The sequence below is a fragment of the Heliconius melpomene genome, chromosome 10 (assembly GCF_056956725.1).
Source record: "Heliconius melpomene rosina isolate 202511_hmr_F chromosome 10, ASM5695672v1, whole genome shotgun sequence".
NCBI classification, from domain to species: domain Eukaryota; kingdom Metazoa; phylum Arthropoda; class Insecta; order Lepidoptera; family Nymphalidae; genus Heliconius; species Heliconius melpomene.
The window spans coordinates 9,743,365-9,764,229 of record NC_140398.1 but is presented as its reverse complement, the minus strand read 5'-3'; the positions used below and the strand labels follow the sequence as shown (position 1 = coordinate 9,764,229).

General features: G+C 30.9%; 2 protein-coding genes across 4 annotated transcripts; one reads left to right on the top strand and one right to left on the bottom strand.

The window, feature by feature from the left end:
• Positions 1-684: 684 nt before the first annotated feature.
• On the top strand, positions 685-7,677 carry LOC146535515 (protein rolling stone-like). The gene is made up of 4 exons (XM_085192297.1): positions 685-1,353; positions 4,251-4,361; positions 5,028-5,223; positions 6,798-7,677. The coding sequence occupies exons 1-4, from the start codon at positions 1,059-1,061 to the stop codon at positions 7,012-7,014; spliced, it is 819 nt and encodes a 272-aa protein (XP_085048423.1). The 5' UTR covers positions 685-1,058; the 3' UTR covers positions 7,015-7,677.
• Positions 7,678-7,926: 249 nt separating this feature from the next.
• On the bottom strand, positions 7,927-20,553 carry LOC146535514 (uncharacterized). Of its 3 annotated transcripts, none has more exons than XM_085192296.1 (13): positions 20,410-20,553; positions 19,745-20,146; positions 19,545-19,612; positions 19,217-19,328; positions 18,446-18,831; positions 17,947-18,182; positions 17,065-17,263; positions 16,036-16,228; positions 15,243-15,385; positions 14,807-14,956; positions 14,486-14,577; positions 13,784-13,883; positions 7,927-13,355 (listed from the first exon to the last, which is right to left on the bottom strand). In XM_085192296.1, the coding sequence occupies exons 2-13, from the start codon at positions 20,094-20,096 to the stop codon at positions 13,281-13,283; spliced, it is 2,106 nt and encodes a 701-aa protein (XP_085048422.1). In that variant the 5' UTR covers positions 20,097-20,146; positions 20,410-20,553; the 3' UTR covers positions 7,927-13,280. The 3 variants fall into 3 exon arrangements, with proteins under 3 accessions (XP_085048422.1, XP_085048420.1, XP_085048421.1); XM_085192294.1 differs by having other exon boundaries at positions 20,341-20,547; XM_085192295.1 differs by having other exon boundaries at positions 20,345-20,547.
• Between the last annotated feature and the right edge of the window lie 312 nt (positions 20,554-20,865).

The window sequence follows — 20,865 nt, the reverse complement described above, 5'->3', positions numbered from 1 at the left end:
CTTTTATTTGTCTTTTTACCTTCACGCTCCCTCCGGCTCATACTCCGTCTGCCCACCTTGATTTATGAAGGTTATATGAAGGGTAGGTAGGGAACCGATTAAGACACCGTTTACTGATGCAAAGCTATTGCAGACCAGGTGCAGGGAGATGACCTGTCTTAATGGGAATACAAATAGTGCTATTAATTTTACACTGTAAGTTCTTAGATATACTCGTATATGTTTTTGTGCACTGCTTAGTTCATTTTGAAAATACAATAAAATCTTAACATTAATCGATAAAACTGTGCCAATTTGTATAAACGTGATGATTAACCTACTTAGATAATTGCTTCTAGAATCAGTAATATGAATATAACCAAGAATTAATTACCCATCTAATTACCTATAAGCTCAGTTAAAGGCATCATAGAATTATTAATTTATTCGTTTGGCTGTATTTTATTTATTTACGAATTTATTTTAGAATAAAAATTATATATGCAAAATTAAACGATACCTTTCTAAATCCTAGTAAATATATTCAATAAAAAACATATCGCTTATCGTTTTGGCTAATTCTTAAATGAACGTAAAACGTTAAGTGGCCGCTTCTTAGTCAATGGTGGTGCTTGAGGTTGACCAACGCCAGTGTTACGGCACACATCTTGACATTGAGACATAACAACCAGTTTGAATCTGCAAATCAGCTGATTACATAAAGCAGGACAGTTTACGCAAGTGCACCGCCGAGCGCGGCTGCGGCGCGGGTCGGCTATACCGCTCAAATAATTGTGCGTGCTGCCTGCAGTGAAAAATAAAAATATATTTTCGTCCAAACAGTATTAATAAATGCCGCGTTATTTTTAAATATCGTACCGTATTTTATTGTCGTGAATGATATTTTACTTATATGATAGATTATTGTGTAGATAATGATACTTCATCGATAAGAAATCTGTTCAGGTCTCAGTCATCTTATTCCACGATGTGTTGCGAAACTGTTATCATCCGTGTGTTCTGAAGTGGATTATTTATTTAGACAATTTTTTTTTATATAAATAGTAAAGAAATCTAAAATGGTGAAATTGTTAAGTAAAAGTGTATCAGTCTCAGATTTATGGGTATCAACTAATGGTAAAATAAGTGATTTTTATTTGACATCATGGCAACGAGGAGATTCTCCGTTGCCCATGCTGCTGGTGAGGTTGCTCCTGAGTTGTATAGCTATCGGCATTTTCACATGGTCTTTGTGGAGCGGTGCCAGCCCTTACTGGCTGATATACCTTACGAACTGGGGCCTGTTACTTGTCACGTTATTAACACTCAGCGGTTTCCTGGTGTCCTGTTGCGCTATTTGCAAGAAACTTCCAGGTAAGTTACGAAATTATTTCTATACTACCTACTCATGGTAGAACCTTTTCTGTATTTTCCAACTTTGTAAACTAAATTTTATTCATAAACTGGTCCTGCGGTTCGCGGAATAAAATCATATCCAAATTGTAAAAGTGATACTCATAAGAAAGCTACCTACCTTTGTTGTTTCCTGTATTTTGCGTTGGGTAATTCCGTCATTCGTGTCCGTTATGGTCACATAATTATCTACTTAAGGTAAGGTATAACATAAATATAAAAATTAATCTTTAATTATTATTTTAATAAAAATATATTTTGCACATACATTTTTAATTAGAATTTAAATTCTGAAGAGTAGCTTGGAAGAGTTGTTCTTTATCATTGCACTCGCACAACATCACAGGGAGCAGGTGTAAATGGTAAATGGTGATGCTTGAGATTCAAGCTTCAAGCATCGTTAGCTGAGTTAGACGTTGTGCCATAATTTTTTTCAAAAACCTTATACTTACTTATATGTATCTATCTTCTATATGTATATACTCTTTAATGGAAATATTTTTTTTTATTTATTTATTAATGTTATATGTTAAAAAATCAAGTTGTTTTATCTACAATAATATATTTTATATCCTTTAATAACGATGATTATATAGTTTAGAAAATTATGATACCATTACTAACATAATTGATGTTTGTTGTATGTAGGTAGGTATATAATATATAATTACCGGCACTGACATTTTCGAGGCTATGGAGACAAAAAATTAAGGTTATTGTTTATAAACCTAGTTATTATAATAATATAGCGCATATAATACTCATGTTATTAAATAAGTAATAAAATTAATATTACGATAATAAATAAATGTCTACAAATGAAAAATATCACCCTGTTTTTCTTTGTTTTCAAACGCAAGTACAAAATTAATTAAATAAATAGTTTAATTTAAGGACAATGACCTATATTTAATGGACATTGAGATCAGTCTTCATGTAAACTCGAGACTCGTGGCACAGGTTCTTCTGGTTAGGTTCACTCAGTACCTACACATAGCAGCTATCTATGTGTTAGTCGGATCGGATTTACTATACAAATACTATTATAGGATTAATTCTTAGCCCTAACTTCAGGCCCAGTGGGCGTTATTATCCAGTGATCGATAAATTTTATAATCAAATTATAACTATATTAGGTATATTTAAATCCTTTTTACCACGTTGTTTCTTAGTATAAATTAGAATTAAATTTCTTGAAAGAAAATTAGAAAACATAAACACTAAATATACATTTCAACCACAATTTGTCTGACAATGGTGAATTGGACGCTTTTACATATGTGTATGTAATTTGACCTCTACCTTTAAATATTTCGTAAATGCCATTATGTTATGGGGAAATGTATAAACAATACGATTTACCAAACATCTCTTAAAAGCCTGAGCCTTCGAAAGAACGAAATATATGTACTCGTATGTACCTTGCGAACGCAATGTTTACATTACGCTGAATGCTTACGAGGAGTTGGCACACCTATTTTATCACCGCTTTGAACAAAACCATGTACAGCAAACATGGTTTTGTTCTCGTTCTATTCACGTATTCAACGCCATATTACTATTTGATGACGGAGTCGATTGGCGTCACTTGTTGCCCCACAGTTATGCCATAATAAAATGACTAAGGCTTTTGCAATAAAGCCTTATCGTACAAATCCTTATTGTTCGTAAACGGATTTTTCTATAAACTATATAGCTGGTGATTGTAATTTAGGAAAAAATGTTTTTTCAAGAAAAGCAGTGTCTCTACAAGAATTTAGCGTTTTATGACATATATATACTATAGTCTACTCATATATCATACTAATATTATAAATGTGAATGTAAGTTTGCTTGTTACGCTTAGACGCCAAATCTAGTAAACCAGTTATCATTAAACTTTGAACACATATTTTTAGAGATATTAGAAAGGACATAGGATAAAGTATATCCTTTCAAATAACAAAAGAATCATCGAAATCTCAAAATCAAAATCATGTTTTATTGATTGGTTCTACATAGTTTATATGTCATAGTAATTTGTAGTACCTATGTGATAGTAATTGTTAGTGAAGTTGTACGTAAACGAAATAAAAAACATACGAATAAAATTATTCCGAGACTCAAATTCATTTTAGGTATAATTTATAAACGATATACTAGATACATTCACCGTAAGTATTTTACATTTTATTCTACTCATTTTCATGAAATTATAGCGTTGATAATATAAGCTTAATTTAAAGATGTATTATTTTTAATATAGGTATAATAAACGCAGACATCATAAATTAACATATTTAAAAATAAATAAACAAAGAGTAAAATTTTTATTGTCCTTGTATGTTACTGAATATTCACAAAAAATGTTTATTTTAATCATGCCTTTTTCATATAAAATACTAGATATATATAATCATATAAATTTCGTATCAATCAGAATGCTACAGATAATTAATAATTACCTACGTACCCTAAGAAATAGTAAGAAATTAATTAATAAACAATTATAAATTTCTGTTCATCGAAATAATCCTCTATTATTGTAAGTTTATATTCAATTTTATAGTTTCTTCCCCAACACTGGGTAGACAGAGGAAATCGTATGATGGAATGCGAGAGTTCGCTTGTGTAGTAGCGGAACTTAACGCCGCGCTTCGTACCTATTGCCGGAGTGGATAAATGAAAATAATTTAAATGTTTCTACATTTACCTACAATCAGATATTGCAATGCTTCTATAAAATCACTTTATGATATACGTAGACGTAGAGTTATAAAAAAAGTACGTAACGTAACGTAACTTACGTAAAAAATATTGTTTAATACTATACATATTAATGACTTCATTATAATTTATAATTGTTCCCCATGTTTCAGACGGGAGTGAGTTGCCGTGGTACGTGAGCATGTATTGGCTGTTTTACAACATGGCCATCACAGTGGCCATCATGATTACATGTCTGTATTGGATACTTCTTTACAGTCCAGGTGAATTTATTATGTCGTATAATGTAATATAGCACGAGAGAGCAACTGAGAACATAACGTTAAACTATTCTACAATTTTCGAAAAGTTATTTTTAGGGTTCCCTACTGCAAAAGGTAAAAACGAAACCCTTCTAGTATCACTTTGTTGTCAGTCTGTGCGTCTGTCAAGACTATTTGTCTCGAGATCGTCATTAATCCGTCTCTAAACTAATATTAGACGGGATATATTACCAAACTTTGTGGAACCACTAAAATATAAATAGCTATCATTCCTCTGTTTGGTCTGACTTGCTTTGCATCCAGTCCAACTTAGCCGCAAAGTGCTTCTCAGCTTCTCACAACATTGAACCTTTTTTTACTATAACGACGTAGCTATGAATCCATAGATTATACAGTTTTGCTATTTTTTCCATCAATAAGGTATTTTAAATTCTATATACCGTACAATATTATATTATAAGTAGGTAGTTTGCTAACCCAAATGATGACTGAATAAAACAAACAAGAGACTATTCCTTTCTCATTTATTGTTACTTCCAAGGTTACAACAAACAGCAATACTACCTAATAGCACATAAATATTTTAGAACCAAGTTGTGGTTAAAACTAAAGATATTTATGTAAAAATGCTATAATATTATGCACAGTTCATGTTTTTATTTGCAGAAGTTAGAGAACAGCAGAGCCCCGCGCAGTTTTGGCTTGACGTAGCCACTCATGGCTTTAACTCGTGCGTGGCATTCGTGGAAGTGGTGGTTTCAAGAACACCTCACAGATTACTACATATATATCAGCCCCTCGGTATTGGGGTTTGGTACGCTGCCTTTTCCGCTATCTATTACGCAGCTGGTGGCACAGACAGGTACCTTTAAGTACTCAGAATTAAGTGTTTTTTTATAATAAGTATAAAATTCCACCACACAGCACGCAATGTCTCGAAAATTGGAATACCTTAACACTAGATTCCCTCTGTCTACTCTACTAAGCGAGAAAAACGTGGAGCTGCTTATGTTATCATATATCAAGTAGATAATGTCTTAAGGCTCTTTTTAGTAGATTTACAGTCCAGTTTAGTATTACTCGTGTCTTCATCATTATCTAACATTACTGATACTCGATGTTGTTGGAATAAGGCACGTTTATGTAATAAACACAGAAACACTGTTAAATTATAGCGGTTATTTTTTTTTATATTGAGTTTACTAAGTGTGGAAAATTCTCAGGAAATTAATTTTTAAATTTGAAAAAGAAATAGATTTATAAATATATAATATAAAATAATAAAAATATAATACCTATTATTATTAAATATAATACCTATTATTAAGTATAGTAGTATAAGTACCTATTATTACCACGCCTAAATTTGACACAAAAATTTCAAAACGATAATCTTGAAATATTATTAATTTAGTCATAGGGAGTCAACATAGTACCTATTAAAAAGCTTTGTGACCCAGATGTCACTTCATTTCGTACTAATTGTACGTCGTGGTTCAAATTCCCGAAGGAATATTGATATTCAGAATATAGGGGCTTCCGGCTTTGGAAAGACAAAGCGCATTGTTGATTTTAGCCACCCACCCAGATAGTGAAAAATTGGAAGATTGGTGACGCTTAAACATTTTGATCACTATACAAAGTTGAAATTTTGTAAAGGCAATATAATTTAATATTTTTACAATTACAATTTTTTTTCAAAAACAAATTTTTGTATTTACCTACATCAAAGCAGGACCAATATTAATTATAATTATTAATCTTATGCTCATTTATTCTTATAAATATTAGTGAAAGTTTATGACATAAATATATCGATATAATGTCATGCGCAGGTTCGAATGCTAACATATTAACAAAACTCCTCCAACTTTCTCTACTTGCATAATTAATTTGCAAATAATTCTATGTAGGTACATATAAGATAAACGGTTACAATGCCGAATTCAACAGCTATAGAAGCTAGGTTTGAGAAAAAACCTAATGTGTGTGTTTTGGCATGATCACTATACCACTTATCACTTATTTAAATTTCTATGAAAAACAACCTCCACAAATTATATATTTAATATAAATGACAAAAATTACAAAATTAGTACCTAAATAATTGGTAATGTTTTCTTCAGTACGTACCGCATTAATATGTTGTTTTTGTTACAAACTTTTATGGCTTGATAAATTTAATACGATCAATAAACATTTAGATATATATGATGTAGGTACGTTAAAATGACAGATATGAGACAAGCATTTAATAAAATTCGATTAAATATAAGTAGTTTTGTAAAGTTAAGCAGTCGTTTTGTCGCGATATACTTACTTTAACATAAAAATGTAACTTTACTATCAAAATTTCTATTGAAAGCATACAGTAGGTACAAGATTGTTGTAAAAAAGTTGTATTTTACGGTAATAATATTTCTTTTTTTTTTTCAGCATGGGCAATCCCTATGTCTACACAGTGCTGGACTGGCGACAAGCAGACCAGGCGGGGATAATTGTCGCAGTGGCTGCAGCTAGCCTTATTATCCTTTATACGGTCTTATGGGGATTTAGCCTATGTAGGGACAAATTGTCAACCAAACTAATTAGAACTACCAGCCTTAGCCTGCCTCTGACGCCGCCTGATCGTCACTCCACTGGGATCGTGTGATCGTTTGTATTTCATAGTTAAAAGTTTTAAGAGGACCGTATAAGATAATATTTTGTTATATCGAATTTATTAGTGACATTGTTCATTTTAGTTTAATTTTATTACATAACACAACTCTCTCTATTATGTGTGGGTACTTACGAGGAAAATAATGAGGAATTTAGTAAAATGGGTATTCGAATGGTATTTTAATATTAAGCGGCTCTAATAAAGAAGTAAAAAATGCGGTCGAAAACTAATTACTTATTGAGTAATTAATAGCTATTTTAAATTTGCTATCAGCAAATTTACTTTAAATTTTTGTTTATGGCTAAAATTGGTTATCCAATTATTTTAAACCAAATGTGAATATAAAATAATAAGACAGTTAAAGAAATATGTAAAATATAAAAAATATTTATGAATCAAAAGCATACTTGACTTGTAAAACTATCGCAAGTAAAGATTTTGTTATATTCATAAAAAATATATATAATATCGTATTTTTATTGCTCGAATTCCATTTCAATTCATGTACATTGAATCGATAAGGTGTTAAGTATTATTTCCTTCGTATAATTTCTATATGTAAGAAATTATATTAATGTAAGGTCACATTGTAAATATCACAAGCCACAAGCATTGTCACAGTCTATTTGTAAATATAATTTTATTGAATTTGTATCTAGTTTATTATTTTATTACTCCATCAAAACTTTTTCTATTTGTATACCTAATATTAACTTAACATCCACCACAAAACACACAAAAATTGATCATATGATTCACGCTTACATAAATGAATAACTTAATACATATGTACGTAAAAGATTTTTTACAATAATACGACTTAAAACATTAATATCTAAAATTAATATACAAAATAAATGATTAGAACTATATTGGGGCAAAAGGCAGAAGTAAAACAAAACATAATTATCCAAAACATTTAATCCTATAATATAGCAAAATCTGCATAAACACGAAGCAACCAATTATAATATAATTAATATAACAAAACTAAATATGATATGTGATTAATTTAAGATTGACTTAGCGCAGCTGTACTAAAAAATGTGATTACATTATACAAATTAGATAAACAAAAATATAGCAACAACTTAAATATAAATTAATATGTAAATATAATTTAGAATTTCATTTACAACTCCTTATTAGCATTTTCGGATTATATGACAAATTTTTAATTGCCATGTAAAATGTAAAAAATATAATTTATATTTTTTACATTTTATATATTTATATAGATTTTACATCTTGTATCCTATAAATTTAGTAATAAATTCATCATTTCGATCATTCGATTTGAGAAAGGGAAACGAAGAAGGCTTAGCTTCTTTTAAGTACTATTTTTTTGAATATTTGATATATTACCTGTCCTGTTATATAAAATATATATTTGTTGATATTCTTTTATGTACAAACATGATTAACTTTATAGTGTAATTACAATCTATAGTGATTTTTTGTTACTCATGCTCATTTATAAAAAAAATCAACAATTCTAATTTCGGAGTGCTCTCCAAAAAAGTTTTAAATTTTTACATCCAACAATTTTGAGAGAAAAATGCGATATTTAATAAGAGAAGGTAATATACAATTTAAATATAATTCGATTCATTAAAAACAATTCATTTGTGCAATAAAATAATTAAATTGTCATTGAAATGATTCACGGCCATTGTAACCTATCAAATAGGTCCACAACCAACTTCTTAATGTTATATAACGCTAATCACTAATAAGGAGTTTTTATAACTTTTGATAATAATTCCTAACAAAAAGTTGTTTTTGGACAACAGTCTCAAAAATAAGCATCTCACCTTATGTTCGTATATCCAAAAATATAATTTCTTATTTACAATATAATTAAAGACTAACGTATAGGACTAAGTAAAACCTTACGCTAACAGGCGTTAGTTGGCTCGATCCTTGGATGTGTTTTTGACTAAAACTAAACATGACAAACCTATATTGTTATAGGTATACATATTACATAGGTATAATAAAAAGATCTAAAATAAATATGATTTATACAGATATTAACTAAAAATGAAGTATATATTATATTACAAGTTAGAGTTACTTAAATTAGCATATTTTTTTGGAACATATTAAATTAAAACTAACGAAACGAACGATCGAACAATTATGATGTAAAAATATAAGTAAAAATGGATACATACTGTATTACTGTTTTAAACTTGGTCTACTCGTAACAAATATTACCTGCATCGAGGAGTGAGACAAGGGGACGTAATTTCTCCCAAATTATTCACTAATGCATTGGAGGATATGTTCAATACACAGCACTGGAAAGGACGGGGCATAAACATAGATGGCAAATTTCTCTCACACTTGCGATTTTCAGACGACATTGTCATTGTTGCTGAAACCGTGCAGGTGGCGGGCAACGGCTGGATGCGAAGAGCTGAAGATCGAGCTCAGTGGCGTGCCATTGGAGAGGCCTATGTCCAGCAATAGACGAGAATAGGCTGATGATGATGATGTTAAAATGTTAAGAGTACGAATTAATTTGATTCAAAATATAGTTATATGTTAAGGATTTTTCATTTATAAACACAAATATCACAGCATACCATAATGTTTAAAGTTTTAAACGTTAAATGCAGATAAAAGACGACTATAATATGGACAGCAATAATATAACAAATTATTTTGAAATATTAATCGATATACTGAATAATAAATAAATGAGTCTAATTATAATTCACATAAAAGTGATTTTCTTGGCATAATACCACCTTTTTTAATTTATTGCTCTTTTGGGAACACTTTCAATTGTTAAGGGCCATCCTACTACTGAGACTCTCAGTAGTATGGACAAGGAACATATTTCAAAATATAATATGTAAATATTTCAAAATAAAATATGTAAATATTAAAACATGAAATACGTAGGAACAAAAATAGACCAAACTCCTGTTTTATTTAACCAAAACATTTCGTCGTCACGTCACACTAGGTAGTTGGAGGGTGGAGGTAAAATCGGAGGGGGTCAAGTCATGTAATTCGTGTGACGTAACTTACGCTTGTCACTCACTAGCATAATCCATCAAATATAGGTTGTCATGTCAAGTAAAACTCTCCATACCAACACAAAACCTAGATTTATAATTAATTATTAATAATTCTCTTAGCGTACGTTACACATCGAAAATTCGGGTATCACAAACATCACGATTATGCTACGATAGAAAATATACATAAATATTAATTTAGAAGGCATCTAGAGATCATAAATTCATGGCGTCTTCGAGCAAGTGTAGTAAGCATTACCTTTTATATATTATCAACTTTGTTATATAAAGCTTATATTACACGTTAGGTCGTATACTTACTGTTAATATTTCCTTATACCTTATAAGTAATGGAAAAACATCCTTGAGTTTCAATTTATTTTTTATTTAGTAATAATTTTCACCAATTCAATACCAAAACCGATTACCCGGTGATACTAATCATATTGAAAAAATAACAATAAACAAATGTTATTGCACCCTAAAATTCATAATTCATTAATTTTGTATATGCACAGATATTTGTACCTTAGTTTTGAATAACTTAGCACATAAATATTGCCTTTTCCAAAGAAAATTTACTCTCTAAAAAAATTAACGTTTTAAACGTTTACACACACGCATTTACTATAAAAAAATTTAAAGTTCAAAAACTTTTGTTATTCAACAAAAACCTTTTTTTTTTGTTAATTTTAAACACAACTTATTCATACTGATTGCCATGAATATCTAAGAATATATCATCATTCAAGAAAAATAAAGTTATAATATAAGATAGCATGTGATGACTTGAGGGTAATGGATATAAGCATAAACCTTTGACGAAATATAGTGAGGACATAAAAAAAATAATTTGCACCGTAATAATGAGGTTTTTTTTCTAAATTTTATTGCTTTTTTATAGCTCTAAGAATAAAATGGTTGAGCATATAAGTTTATTTATTTTATTCATTATCCATTAAACTCATAAGAATGACTCTTTATCATTAAAGAGTCTCATCAATATGTTCAGAACTTTTTTTGCTTTTAATTTTCTTTTGCTCGTGGTAGAGACCGTCTATTCTTAAACAGAACTTACAAAATTAATAAATGTAATTACAACTGTCACGGCAAAAAATAGCATCAGCAAATAAATAAATAACAAAAAATAAATAAATAATACAATTTGATATCGCCTTCGAAAAAGAAAAGAATTTGCCTCAAATTGACATTAGACGATTTGGATTCGTCTGTTCTTAGAAGAACTATTCAGTCATTTCAGTCAGAATTCAATGGGAACATTAAAAAATGTATGCAAGTTTTGTTTGACAAAATATGGTTAAATAAAAAAATATTAAAATTTATTAAATTAGTAAAATTTTAAACTGGCTTGACTCTAATCAAAAATTTATTCAATGAAGAATGTTCACAGTTACATACATTAGACATATAGGTACAAAGATGGTGTTTTTGCTCTTATGAACCTGATAAATTTGTTACATATTATTTTTGCTGATGCTATTTTGATGTCATTGTGATTATCTATTTGTATGTGTTTGTACTTATTCGATAATTATTATTTTTATGAAGTATAGACAATTTTTATCCAAATCTATACAATTCGACCAAAATAGTGAACACTTATATTCTCATTGCTCTCGTATCTAAAATTATAATAATCCCCACTAGTATATCACAAACCTTTCCGTAAACATTCCTCAATCCCGCCATTTATTTGGCATAACGCTTTCTAAAGTAATCTAGCAACGAACTAATGTTTTATAATTATATACTACGCTAAATTCTTAATAAAATATACTATATTAATAAGCAGTAAAATTATTATATATAATGAAAATTAAATTTTCTGTTTTGAACGGTGAACTTCAAAAGAAATCATCGTGAGTGTCACTTCGTCATATAAAATTGTTATAAAATGTGAAAGTATAATATAATAACTTATTAACACTACAATCAAAATTAGACATGTGTATAAAAACTATTGTCCACAATCTTAAAGTCCATTAAAACGAAAATAATATCAAGTAAATCAAATAATTTAGTCAAAGCTATATAATTGTTCGCGGAAAAGACTAATTCAGCGGCAGATTTGATTTACCAGCAGGCTAAGCAAGGCTTTAGAAGCCTAGAAAAGCCAAATGGAAATCGGTTTTTTTTTGCTTCTCATATGTCGATTTTCGTATGTCTTACAGATAAAAGTTGACTTTTTCAATTTTATTTGTAAATTCAACGGTCTAGCAATCTTCTATATTCTACAGTAAAAGAGGCAGTTTGACGCCCCATACTAGTACTTGTGATCTGGGGTCCCAACTGGAATTGTCAGATTGTAACAATAACCTAAAAACTGACAATTCTAGCGGTAAAAGAGACAAAAATTAAACAGCTTACAGGCTGAAAATATGTAAATCCGCCACTAGGCTATTATAAGGAAAATCGTTGAATGTGTTCAAAGCGTTATGAAATAACTACATATTTAGTATGGATATAATAATAAATAAAATATTAAAAGTCACGTGATTACTTACTGCTAATTAAATAACAGAAATAAGCGTTGATAAATGACATATGTTGTACGACAGTATCACTCGAAGTGATATAAACATTTAACATGCTCGCTTATAGCAGTCTTAGAGTATGTATAATAAATTTAGATGCAATTTCGTTTGAAAACTTTTGTGTCACTTGTGAATACTACATACTACAATTCCGTACAAAATTGCAGCTTCTCGATCGAAATCAATTTCTTATTTTATTAATTTTGTACTATGTATTTTGTGGTAATGCTTTAGAATATTATAAGATAAAGTAAATATTATTTAGTTCATCTCCAATAGTACTCACTACAATATATAACTTTAGCGATTAATTGGAGTTGAACTAAAAATTACATAGACATAGTAAGAATATGGTATTTGTTTATTTAGTAATTTAATATCAACGTTTAGGTTTATACGTTACAGTATTCTATGATAACGGTTTATGTAAGACACGAAGAACTGTAAATAAAAAAATATAATATTTTCATACTAAAATTCATCTTACATAGAATTATAATATTTTTAAAGTGTTATTCAAATATTAGCGAATTAAAAACCTGATCAAAAACATCAACGTAGATAGAAAATGTTTTTGTATCATTGTGACACTGTTGTTTTATCGTTTGTTTACATTTCTTTAAGTTCCTACCAAATCGCATCTAAATAGTGAATGAGTATATATAATAATTTACGTAAGCTCCTCGCCGCTCAATAGAAAGACTCTAAAAGCAGATTCGTCGACAGGATCGGTGTACAATTCCTCCTGGGAAAATGAGCATTGTTTAATATATCGAATATAATTTTTTTTTTCTTTTATACTATACCCCGCATATAGCAAGATAAACAAGGGAAACCGAGTGTTAAGATATTTCGTTCTCCACTTTTCGCCTAATTATAGAGACATTGCGTGTTGAACGTTAACACGGCGGAACTAAACAACTTTGCCTAGTCACAAGGAGGCTATCGTAGCATAGGGGCATTAACGTATCGGGTATAACGTATTACTTATAAAGATTGTGGGTTCGATTTCCGCTGAGGGAAATAAATTATTTAATATTTTCATTTCCTGGCTCTGGTAACATGGTAAAGAACGACGTTGAATTCCACCACTCAACACGCTATGCCACGAAATTTCGACGGAAAATGAGGAACGTAGTTTTAGCGTGAACATGAAAAAAGAAAACGACATACTTGATCCAGATGCACAGAGGGGGCGTCGAGGAGCAAGTCCGCGTCCAGAGCGAGCGCGCCCTCGCCTTCAGCCTCCACGCGTACACAGCGACCCATTTGCCTAAACAATTCATTATATTTATCATTTACTAATTTACTAATTGTAATGTATGTCATATTATAGATAGATTTATAATTATTCAAAATTATTATCTCAGTATATTACTCTTATGGCACATAATGGAGGTGAAACACAGATACTTTATGTAAAAAGTATAACATTATACGGTCTTGTTAACAAAGTTAAGTTTAATATCAGTGCATTTATTTGCAATACCAACGACGTTACAGCAGAGCCGTTTAAAATTGCACAAAATTAGAATCTGTAACAGTCAAATGTGTAGAATTCTGAAACATGAATCGATGTTATCAAATCAAAAAATAATGTCCTCCGCCGAATTCTGTAGGTATTGCGTGTGTATTAGCTGCAGAATATGTTGTAACGGAACTCAACACCGCGCTTTGCCTCGATACCAGAACAAAGAAATTAAAATATTAATATTTCATTCCCTCGAATGGGAATCGAACCAACAACCTGTCACGTTTACAGTTACACTTTGTACCTCTGCGCCAACACAGTCTCAACATAGACAGAGCTAACTAAATTATAAAAATCACTAACACAAAACTTTTATATATAATAGAAAGTAAAAAAATACTAACTCGCTATCGTCATTATGCAGAACATTGCCGTGAAGAAAGAGATCGCTCCTCACTGTGTATATGTTGCTTTCAGAACTCTCCGATTGTTCCACCTGTAATAAATAACATCTTATTTTTGCTCCACGCTTTATCCATACGCTTTAAACGGCACATTTGTTAAAAGTAATGAATTGATTGTAAATTCATCACAAAAAAATGTAATATAAATACATTAATATTTATTTATGTATTTATCCATTTAGTATGACTATCTAGACCTTATTTTAAAAAAACTTCAACATGCACGTTGCTGTGGCAACGCGTGAATTACGCCATGTATACCTGTACATCGTCCTCCGGTACAAAGGCATCGGCTTGGTAGCGGTCAGCGCGCGACGCGAGCGGCCACGTGCAGTGCGTGCGCGCGGAGTGACCCTCTGAGCTGGAATCTTCTTGTTCTACTTCTAATTGAGCTGGTTCTAATAAACCTACCTACAAAATTTAAGACCAATCATGTAAGACAACAGAGGCCGCCGTGGCGCAGTGGAACAAACGTGACAATATCGTGACGGTTCAACGTCTCGTCTTAAACGCGGAACACTTTCTGCCGAATTTTCGAGTGATTATTTCTGAATTAGAGATTCAGAACAGGATGTCCTAATGGGATAAGGTTCCTTTATCTCATCAATGGTCTCCAAGGTTCCCTCTGTCTACCCTGCTAAGAAGTGCTGATAGAGCGTGAAGATAAAAAAAATATCAATAGATTAATGTAGCTTACCATAAATAAATTTTCCGAATCGACTTTTGTTTGTGCTTGTTCCTCAATGGTTATGAGGGTAGGCGGATTATTCTCTTCCTTTTTGTGTACCTTCTTCATATGCATGTAAAGCGAACTCATGTTTGTAAATGTTTGCTGACAATCTGAAATTGAATTAAAATTATATAGGCAATATTATTATTTTATTATATAAACGTCTATATTAAACTATATAAAAATAAAAGGTGGGAAGATTTAGTCTAAGCTCGTTTATACTGATTTTTGATAATCGGTCTAAATCTCTTGTATTACTCGTGTGCAGCGTCTCATATTTAATTCTTAATATTGTATATTTTTTGCGACATTGAGTTCCGCGATTCAACACGGCTATGCCTTCAGAATTCGGCGGAAAGCGGGGAGTGTCTTAACACTAAGTTTCCTGTGCCTATCCTGCTGTGCGCGGGATACACGTGAAGCTAATTTGATTTTTTATTTTTGTGTTCGATTTATTTATAGGGAAATATAAAGTTGTCATTGTCATTGTACAAGAATGGAAAAAAAATATGTGAGTAAGCAGTAATAAAGAAATAGAAATTGTCGACCTAACTAATATATATAATAATTTCTTCTTGATGATATAATGAAATAATTCATTATTAATTCAAATGACACATCAGACGAGAGTGAAAATTAAAAGGTGCAATGTCCAGTGTAGAAGAATTGATGTTAATTTTTTATTGATCTTTGATAATAGAGTTTATTTAAAAGTTTTATTTATTTTTCTAGTTTGACTTGTAGGGAAACATAGGCTAACCGGCGTGGGAGCAGCGGTGGCGGGGCGGCGGCGCGGGCCCTGGCGGCGGGTGGTGGCGCGCGGCGTGGTCGCGCAGATGCTCGCGGCGCAGGAAGGCGCGGCCGCAGGCAGCGCAGGCATGGCGCCGGTCGCCCGTGTGACGGCGCGCGTGCCGCAGCAGCTTGCTGGCCGTGCGGAAAGACCAGCCGCAGTTCTGTGGGTCATGTACCGTACGCATTTAGGTCGCAGCACGGCCGTAGATTCGATTCCCATATCAGGGGATAAATTATTTTCATTTTCTCTCTTCGTCGTTGGCCCTCTAATTATTAAATTAAGTAGAGAGCAAACTAAATTTAATTGAATAATTTCTTACTTTCAGAATATAAATAACCAGTTTGCTGTAACCCAACTTTAGTCATGACAGGTTATTTAAAATAATATATACTAAATAATAAAAATATATATTTTACACATTTAATTACATTTAATATTTATTTATATATAGAACCTATAGTACTTATAATAAAATCCGGTGCCTGTACATGGAAGATAAATTAGAAAAAGTGGGGGCATTTATTAATGTAATAGAACGCAATACAACGAGTTTTAAGTATTCTACCTGTTTCGCTGTGCGTTTGTTCACGCTAGTCTCAGAAACGGCTAAACTGATTTAAATGCAGCTGACACAAATCAAATTTCAAATAAATTACCAGAAGACTGAAATTACGATTTATTTAGTGCATAACATTATAGATACCCACCATACTTAAATAATTAATAAACATTTTTTAAATACATTTAAAAATATATTTGTATAATTCAAGCGGACGAAGTAGCATGGAGGACGCTTTATTTATATTTTAACAAAAAATATATATTTAAACAAATTTAGCTAGGGCCGTAGTTTATTTTTTACGCCAGAGCTGAGTAACAAAATACTCACCTATGCCACTTTAAGCTGAGACTCAACATACAAAAAGCTATAAACAGTAACAAACAAACAACCAGAAAAATATTCAAACAGCTAAAAATATTTTCTTGAACACTCACAGGATATCTGCAGGAGTATGGCTTGTCCCCGGTGTGGGCGCGTGCATGCTCGCGCAGGCGGCAGGGCTGGCGGAAGGCGCGCGAGCAGCCGGGCCAGGGGCACGCCAGCAGACGCCCCTCGCGCGCTGCCCCCGAGTGTGCGCGCGCATGCGCCCGCAGCCCCGACGCCCAGAAGAAGCGGCGCGTGCACTCGTCACATCTGATCATATTTTTTTTAGCTTCACTCTGTATTCCGCACATAGCAGAGGAACACCGGGCAGAGGGAACCTAGTGTACTCCGTTTCCTCAATAAGACACCGTTTCACCATCGTCCTCCACTCTCCACAGGATTCTCCAGGCATTACGTGTTGAGTAAATTCAACTCCGTGTTTTTTGTTGTAAATAGAGCGAGGATATAAAAATATTAAATATTTCGTTTCGAACAATAACGAACCTATAATCATCGCGGTTACAGTCGCACGCCTATGTCCTTGCACCAAAGAGATATATGTATGTACAACACTCAAATATTCTTGAATATACTCCATGTATTGTGGAAGATACAACAAACTGATCTATATAATATTATTATCAGTATGTACTATGTATATATTGGATTGACTCTCACACGAGGACAAATTATTTTCATGTCTTAGATGAGGAGATAAAGTGTGGCATTAGGTTCTACCACTCAACAAGCAAGTGTCTTAATAATATGTATACTCTACTCATCCTGCAATATATGGGATACAGTGTAACTTATATTCCAGAAAATATATAATATTTTCATCTTAAAAATATTAAATAATACAACAGACTAATCTGTGATAAGATTAGTCTGTTAATATAATAAATATTTTTTATAAATATAAATTAAAAATATAATTTGTGTATGAAATTTACCTGTAAGCAGCTTCATCTATAGTATGTTCTTCATTCAGATGCTTAATTAAATCTACTCTTATGTGAAATATCATGCCACATGGTTCTTCTACACCATTTTCTAAAATCTTCTTAACTGGACACTCCACAGTGGTCTGTCTCGGAGCTTTGGGACTTGAAGCTTTGTTGTGAGTACTTTTATGTTTTTTTAACTTTTGCTCACTTAAAAATTCTTTTTTACAGTCAGGTGCATCACACTAAAAAAATATATGATTTGATTAAGTTTATTTTTGTATATTTCTTACTTTTAACATTATTATTATTAAATTAAATTATATGTCCTATAGAGTGAAAACTGTCATAGATTTTTTTATTATTATAGTAAAAATGGATGCAAATTTGTATATTATTGTTAAATCATCAGCAAATGCTACTTTTTATAACTTCCGTTTTATTTTGTTTACAACAAGCAGAAATAATTCATAAATAAATTTATCTGTATGACAAATATAACACATACCTTAAATTTAACAGGTCTACGAGTTAACTGCTCCATTGAGATCTTTTTTACAATAGGCATAGATGAAAAATTTTCTTCTTGTTCTATATTAGATTCTTCAATAATAGGATTTACGTCTAACGTCTGTATAGTGGCCAACCTGGTGTAACCTTCTTGTATTTCAACTGAATCCCCAGGTATTGTAGGTAATGTTGTAATTGTCATTGTTTGAAAATTATTTTCTTCTACAGCCCTACTCAATCCTAAGCTAGCCGTACCTAGGGTAAAATCTCCTGATGGTGTGTCTCCATCTTGGTGATTAGATGACAATGCAGCTAAAGGTATCATTGTGCTAGTCACATCTGGCTTTTGTTCTAAATAGAAAGTATTTACTTGAGAATTATCATCTGTAAAGTAATACATACAATTACAAATTGAGGCCATCTTGGATGCATCAATATTTGGCTGTAAATGCGGTAATTTTGGGTTCAATTCCAACTCAAGGTAATGACTTATTTTCCTTTACTAACTACAGTGAAACAAAGTGAGACTGAGTTTTGCCACTCAATATAAAAATTCACTACACTAGGTTCTCTCTAACTATTCTGCTATATGAATTAAAAAATGTGAAGCTAAAAAATAGGTGATGAAATATAGATATATATATATTTTTTCACTTACTACTTTTTTTAAAGATAGTTAGTTTACAGTACTTAGTTTAAAGATAGATAAATATATCCAAGCTAATATTTTAAAATTAAATATAAAAGTATAAAATAAAGTAATTCTTACAATGCTCAATAATAATTTTTTGACTATCCTGAGTAAAATCTAAGCACCACTTTTGCCCACCTTCGCCTTCCATTTGCTTGTTGAGTAGATCAGCATCACAAATTGTAATATTCTGAATTCAAATAATTAACAAATGTTATATAACAAGAGTGACTTTAGATGCATATCATATTTACATATATATTAATATATATTTCTTTGTTTTAATTAAAATATTAAATTATAAAATTTAATTATTTTGAAATATCTAAACAAAACAACACCTTTGAGGCATGGGTTAATAAATAGGGTATAAATGTGACATAATTTAATATATATTTATAAGTACCTGTCTAACATTATCATTCAATAAAAATGACTCCACATTTAAAGATTGGCTTTGATAGTCCTCAAAATCTAAAAAAAATATTATTTTGTATTAGTTTTTATAATCCATAGTCATAATAATAACTGTGATAACCATTACATGCATATAACATTTTTATATATTAAAAATATATGTACATTCAACATCAACATTATACTTACTGTGGCAATTGTCAACATATATAACATTATTCTTTGTGTTAACATTTGGTGCTGTTTCCTGAATACTCGCTATCTCATCATTATGATTAATTTTTAATTTATTTATAGTTTTCTTAACAAGGTGCATGGAATTATTTGTTTTATATTTTGGTACCTTATCAACCTCTAAACCACTTTTTGGGTCAAAGATAAATGATGATGTAAGTAAAGATTTTGCACTAGAAGATTCATAAATATCAGTCTTGTTCTTCTTACCAACATTTGAAGTCTTACTTATATTTGTCTTTTTATGTAAAATGCTAGGCTTCTGGAATTTTTTTTTATTTGAATTTGTATTATGTGACTCAAACATGTTTTTTCACAAACGTATTACATCAAGATTTATATATGTTGGTAACGATACTGAAATAAAATGTTGAAATATTATACCATTTTTCAATTTACAAACAATTAATCTATGTAATATATAATAATACTAGTATACACTAAAGTTATAATAAGATTTTATTGAGGTTTACAAGAAAATGAATTAAATTAAAGACAATTATTTGCGCATTAAAGATAATTATATAAAAAAGTATATATTACAACTTTACCTACAGCAATTAACTCAATTAGGTTATAAAGATATTTATGTGATTACGACATGGACACAGAATTTATACCTTTAATAACATTTTTCAAATTAATACTTTAAAAAGATTTAGAAACTGTAAACATATCGAGTACAAAGGGTCTTAAATCTTAACAATATTGAACTACACAATTTTTTGACAGTGACGGCATAAAGAATAAGCGATGATGTCACTGTCAATGTATGACGCTATCATTTAAACATTGCTATTCTGAAAAAATATTATGCCTGGTTTAGACGGTTGACGGACGCCCACAAACTCCATGCGTCTGGTTTTCATCTAGATACTTATGAGCGAATTGATATATTCCTGATATACGAGCATGATAGACGTGGATGTCGAAATTGCTTTAGTTATAGCGTTAAACCACAATTAGTACAATTATAAAAATGTATACTATAAAAAATGTATACTTTAAAAATAACATTTTCAGGATAACTACATATACAATCGATTTGTTTTGACTTGATAAATGTACTTAGGATG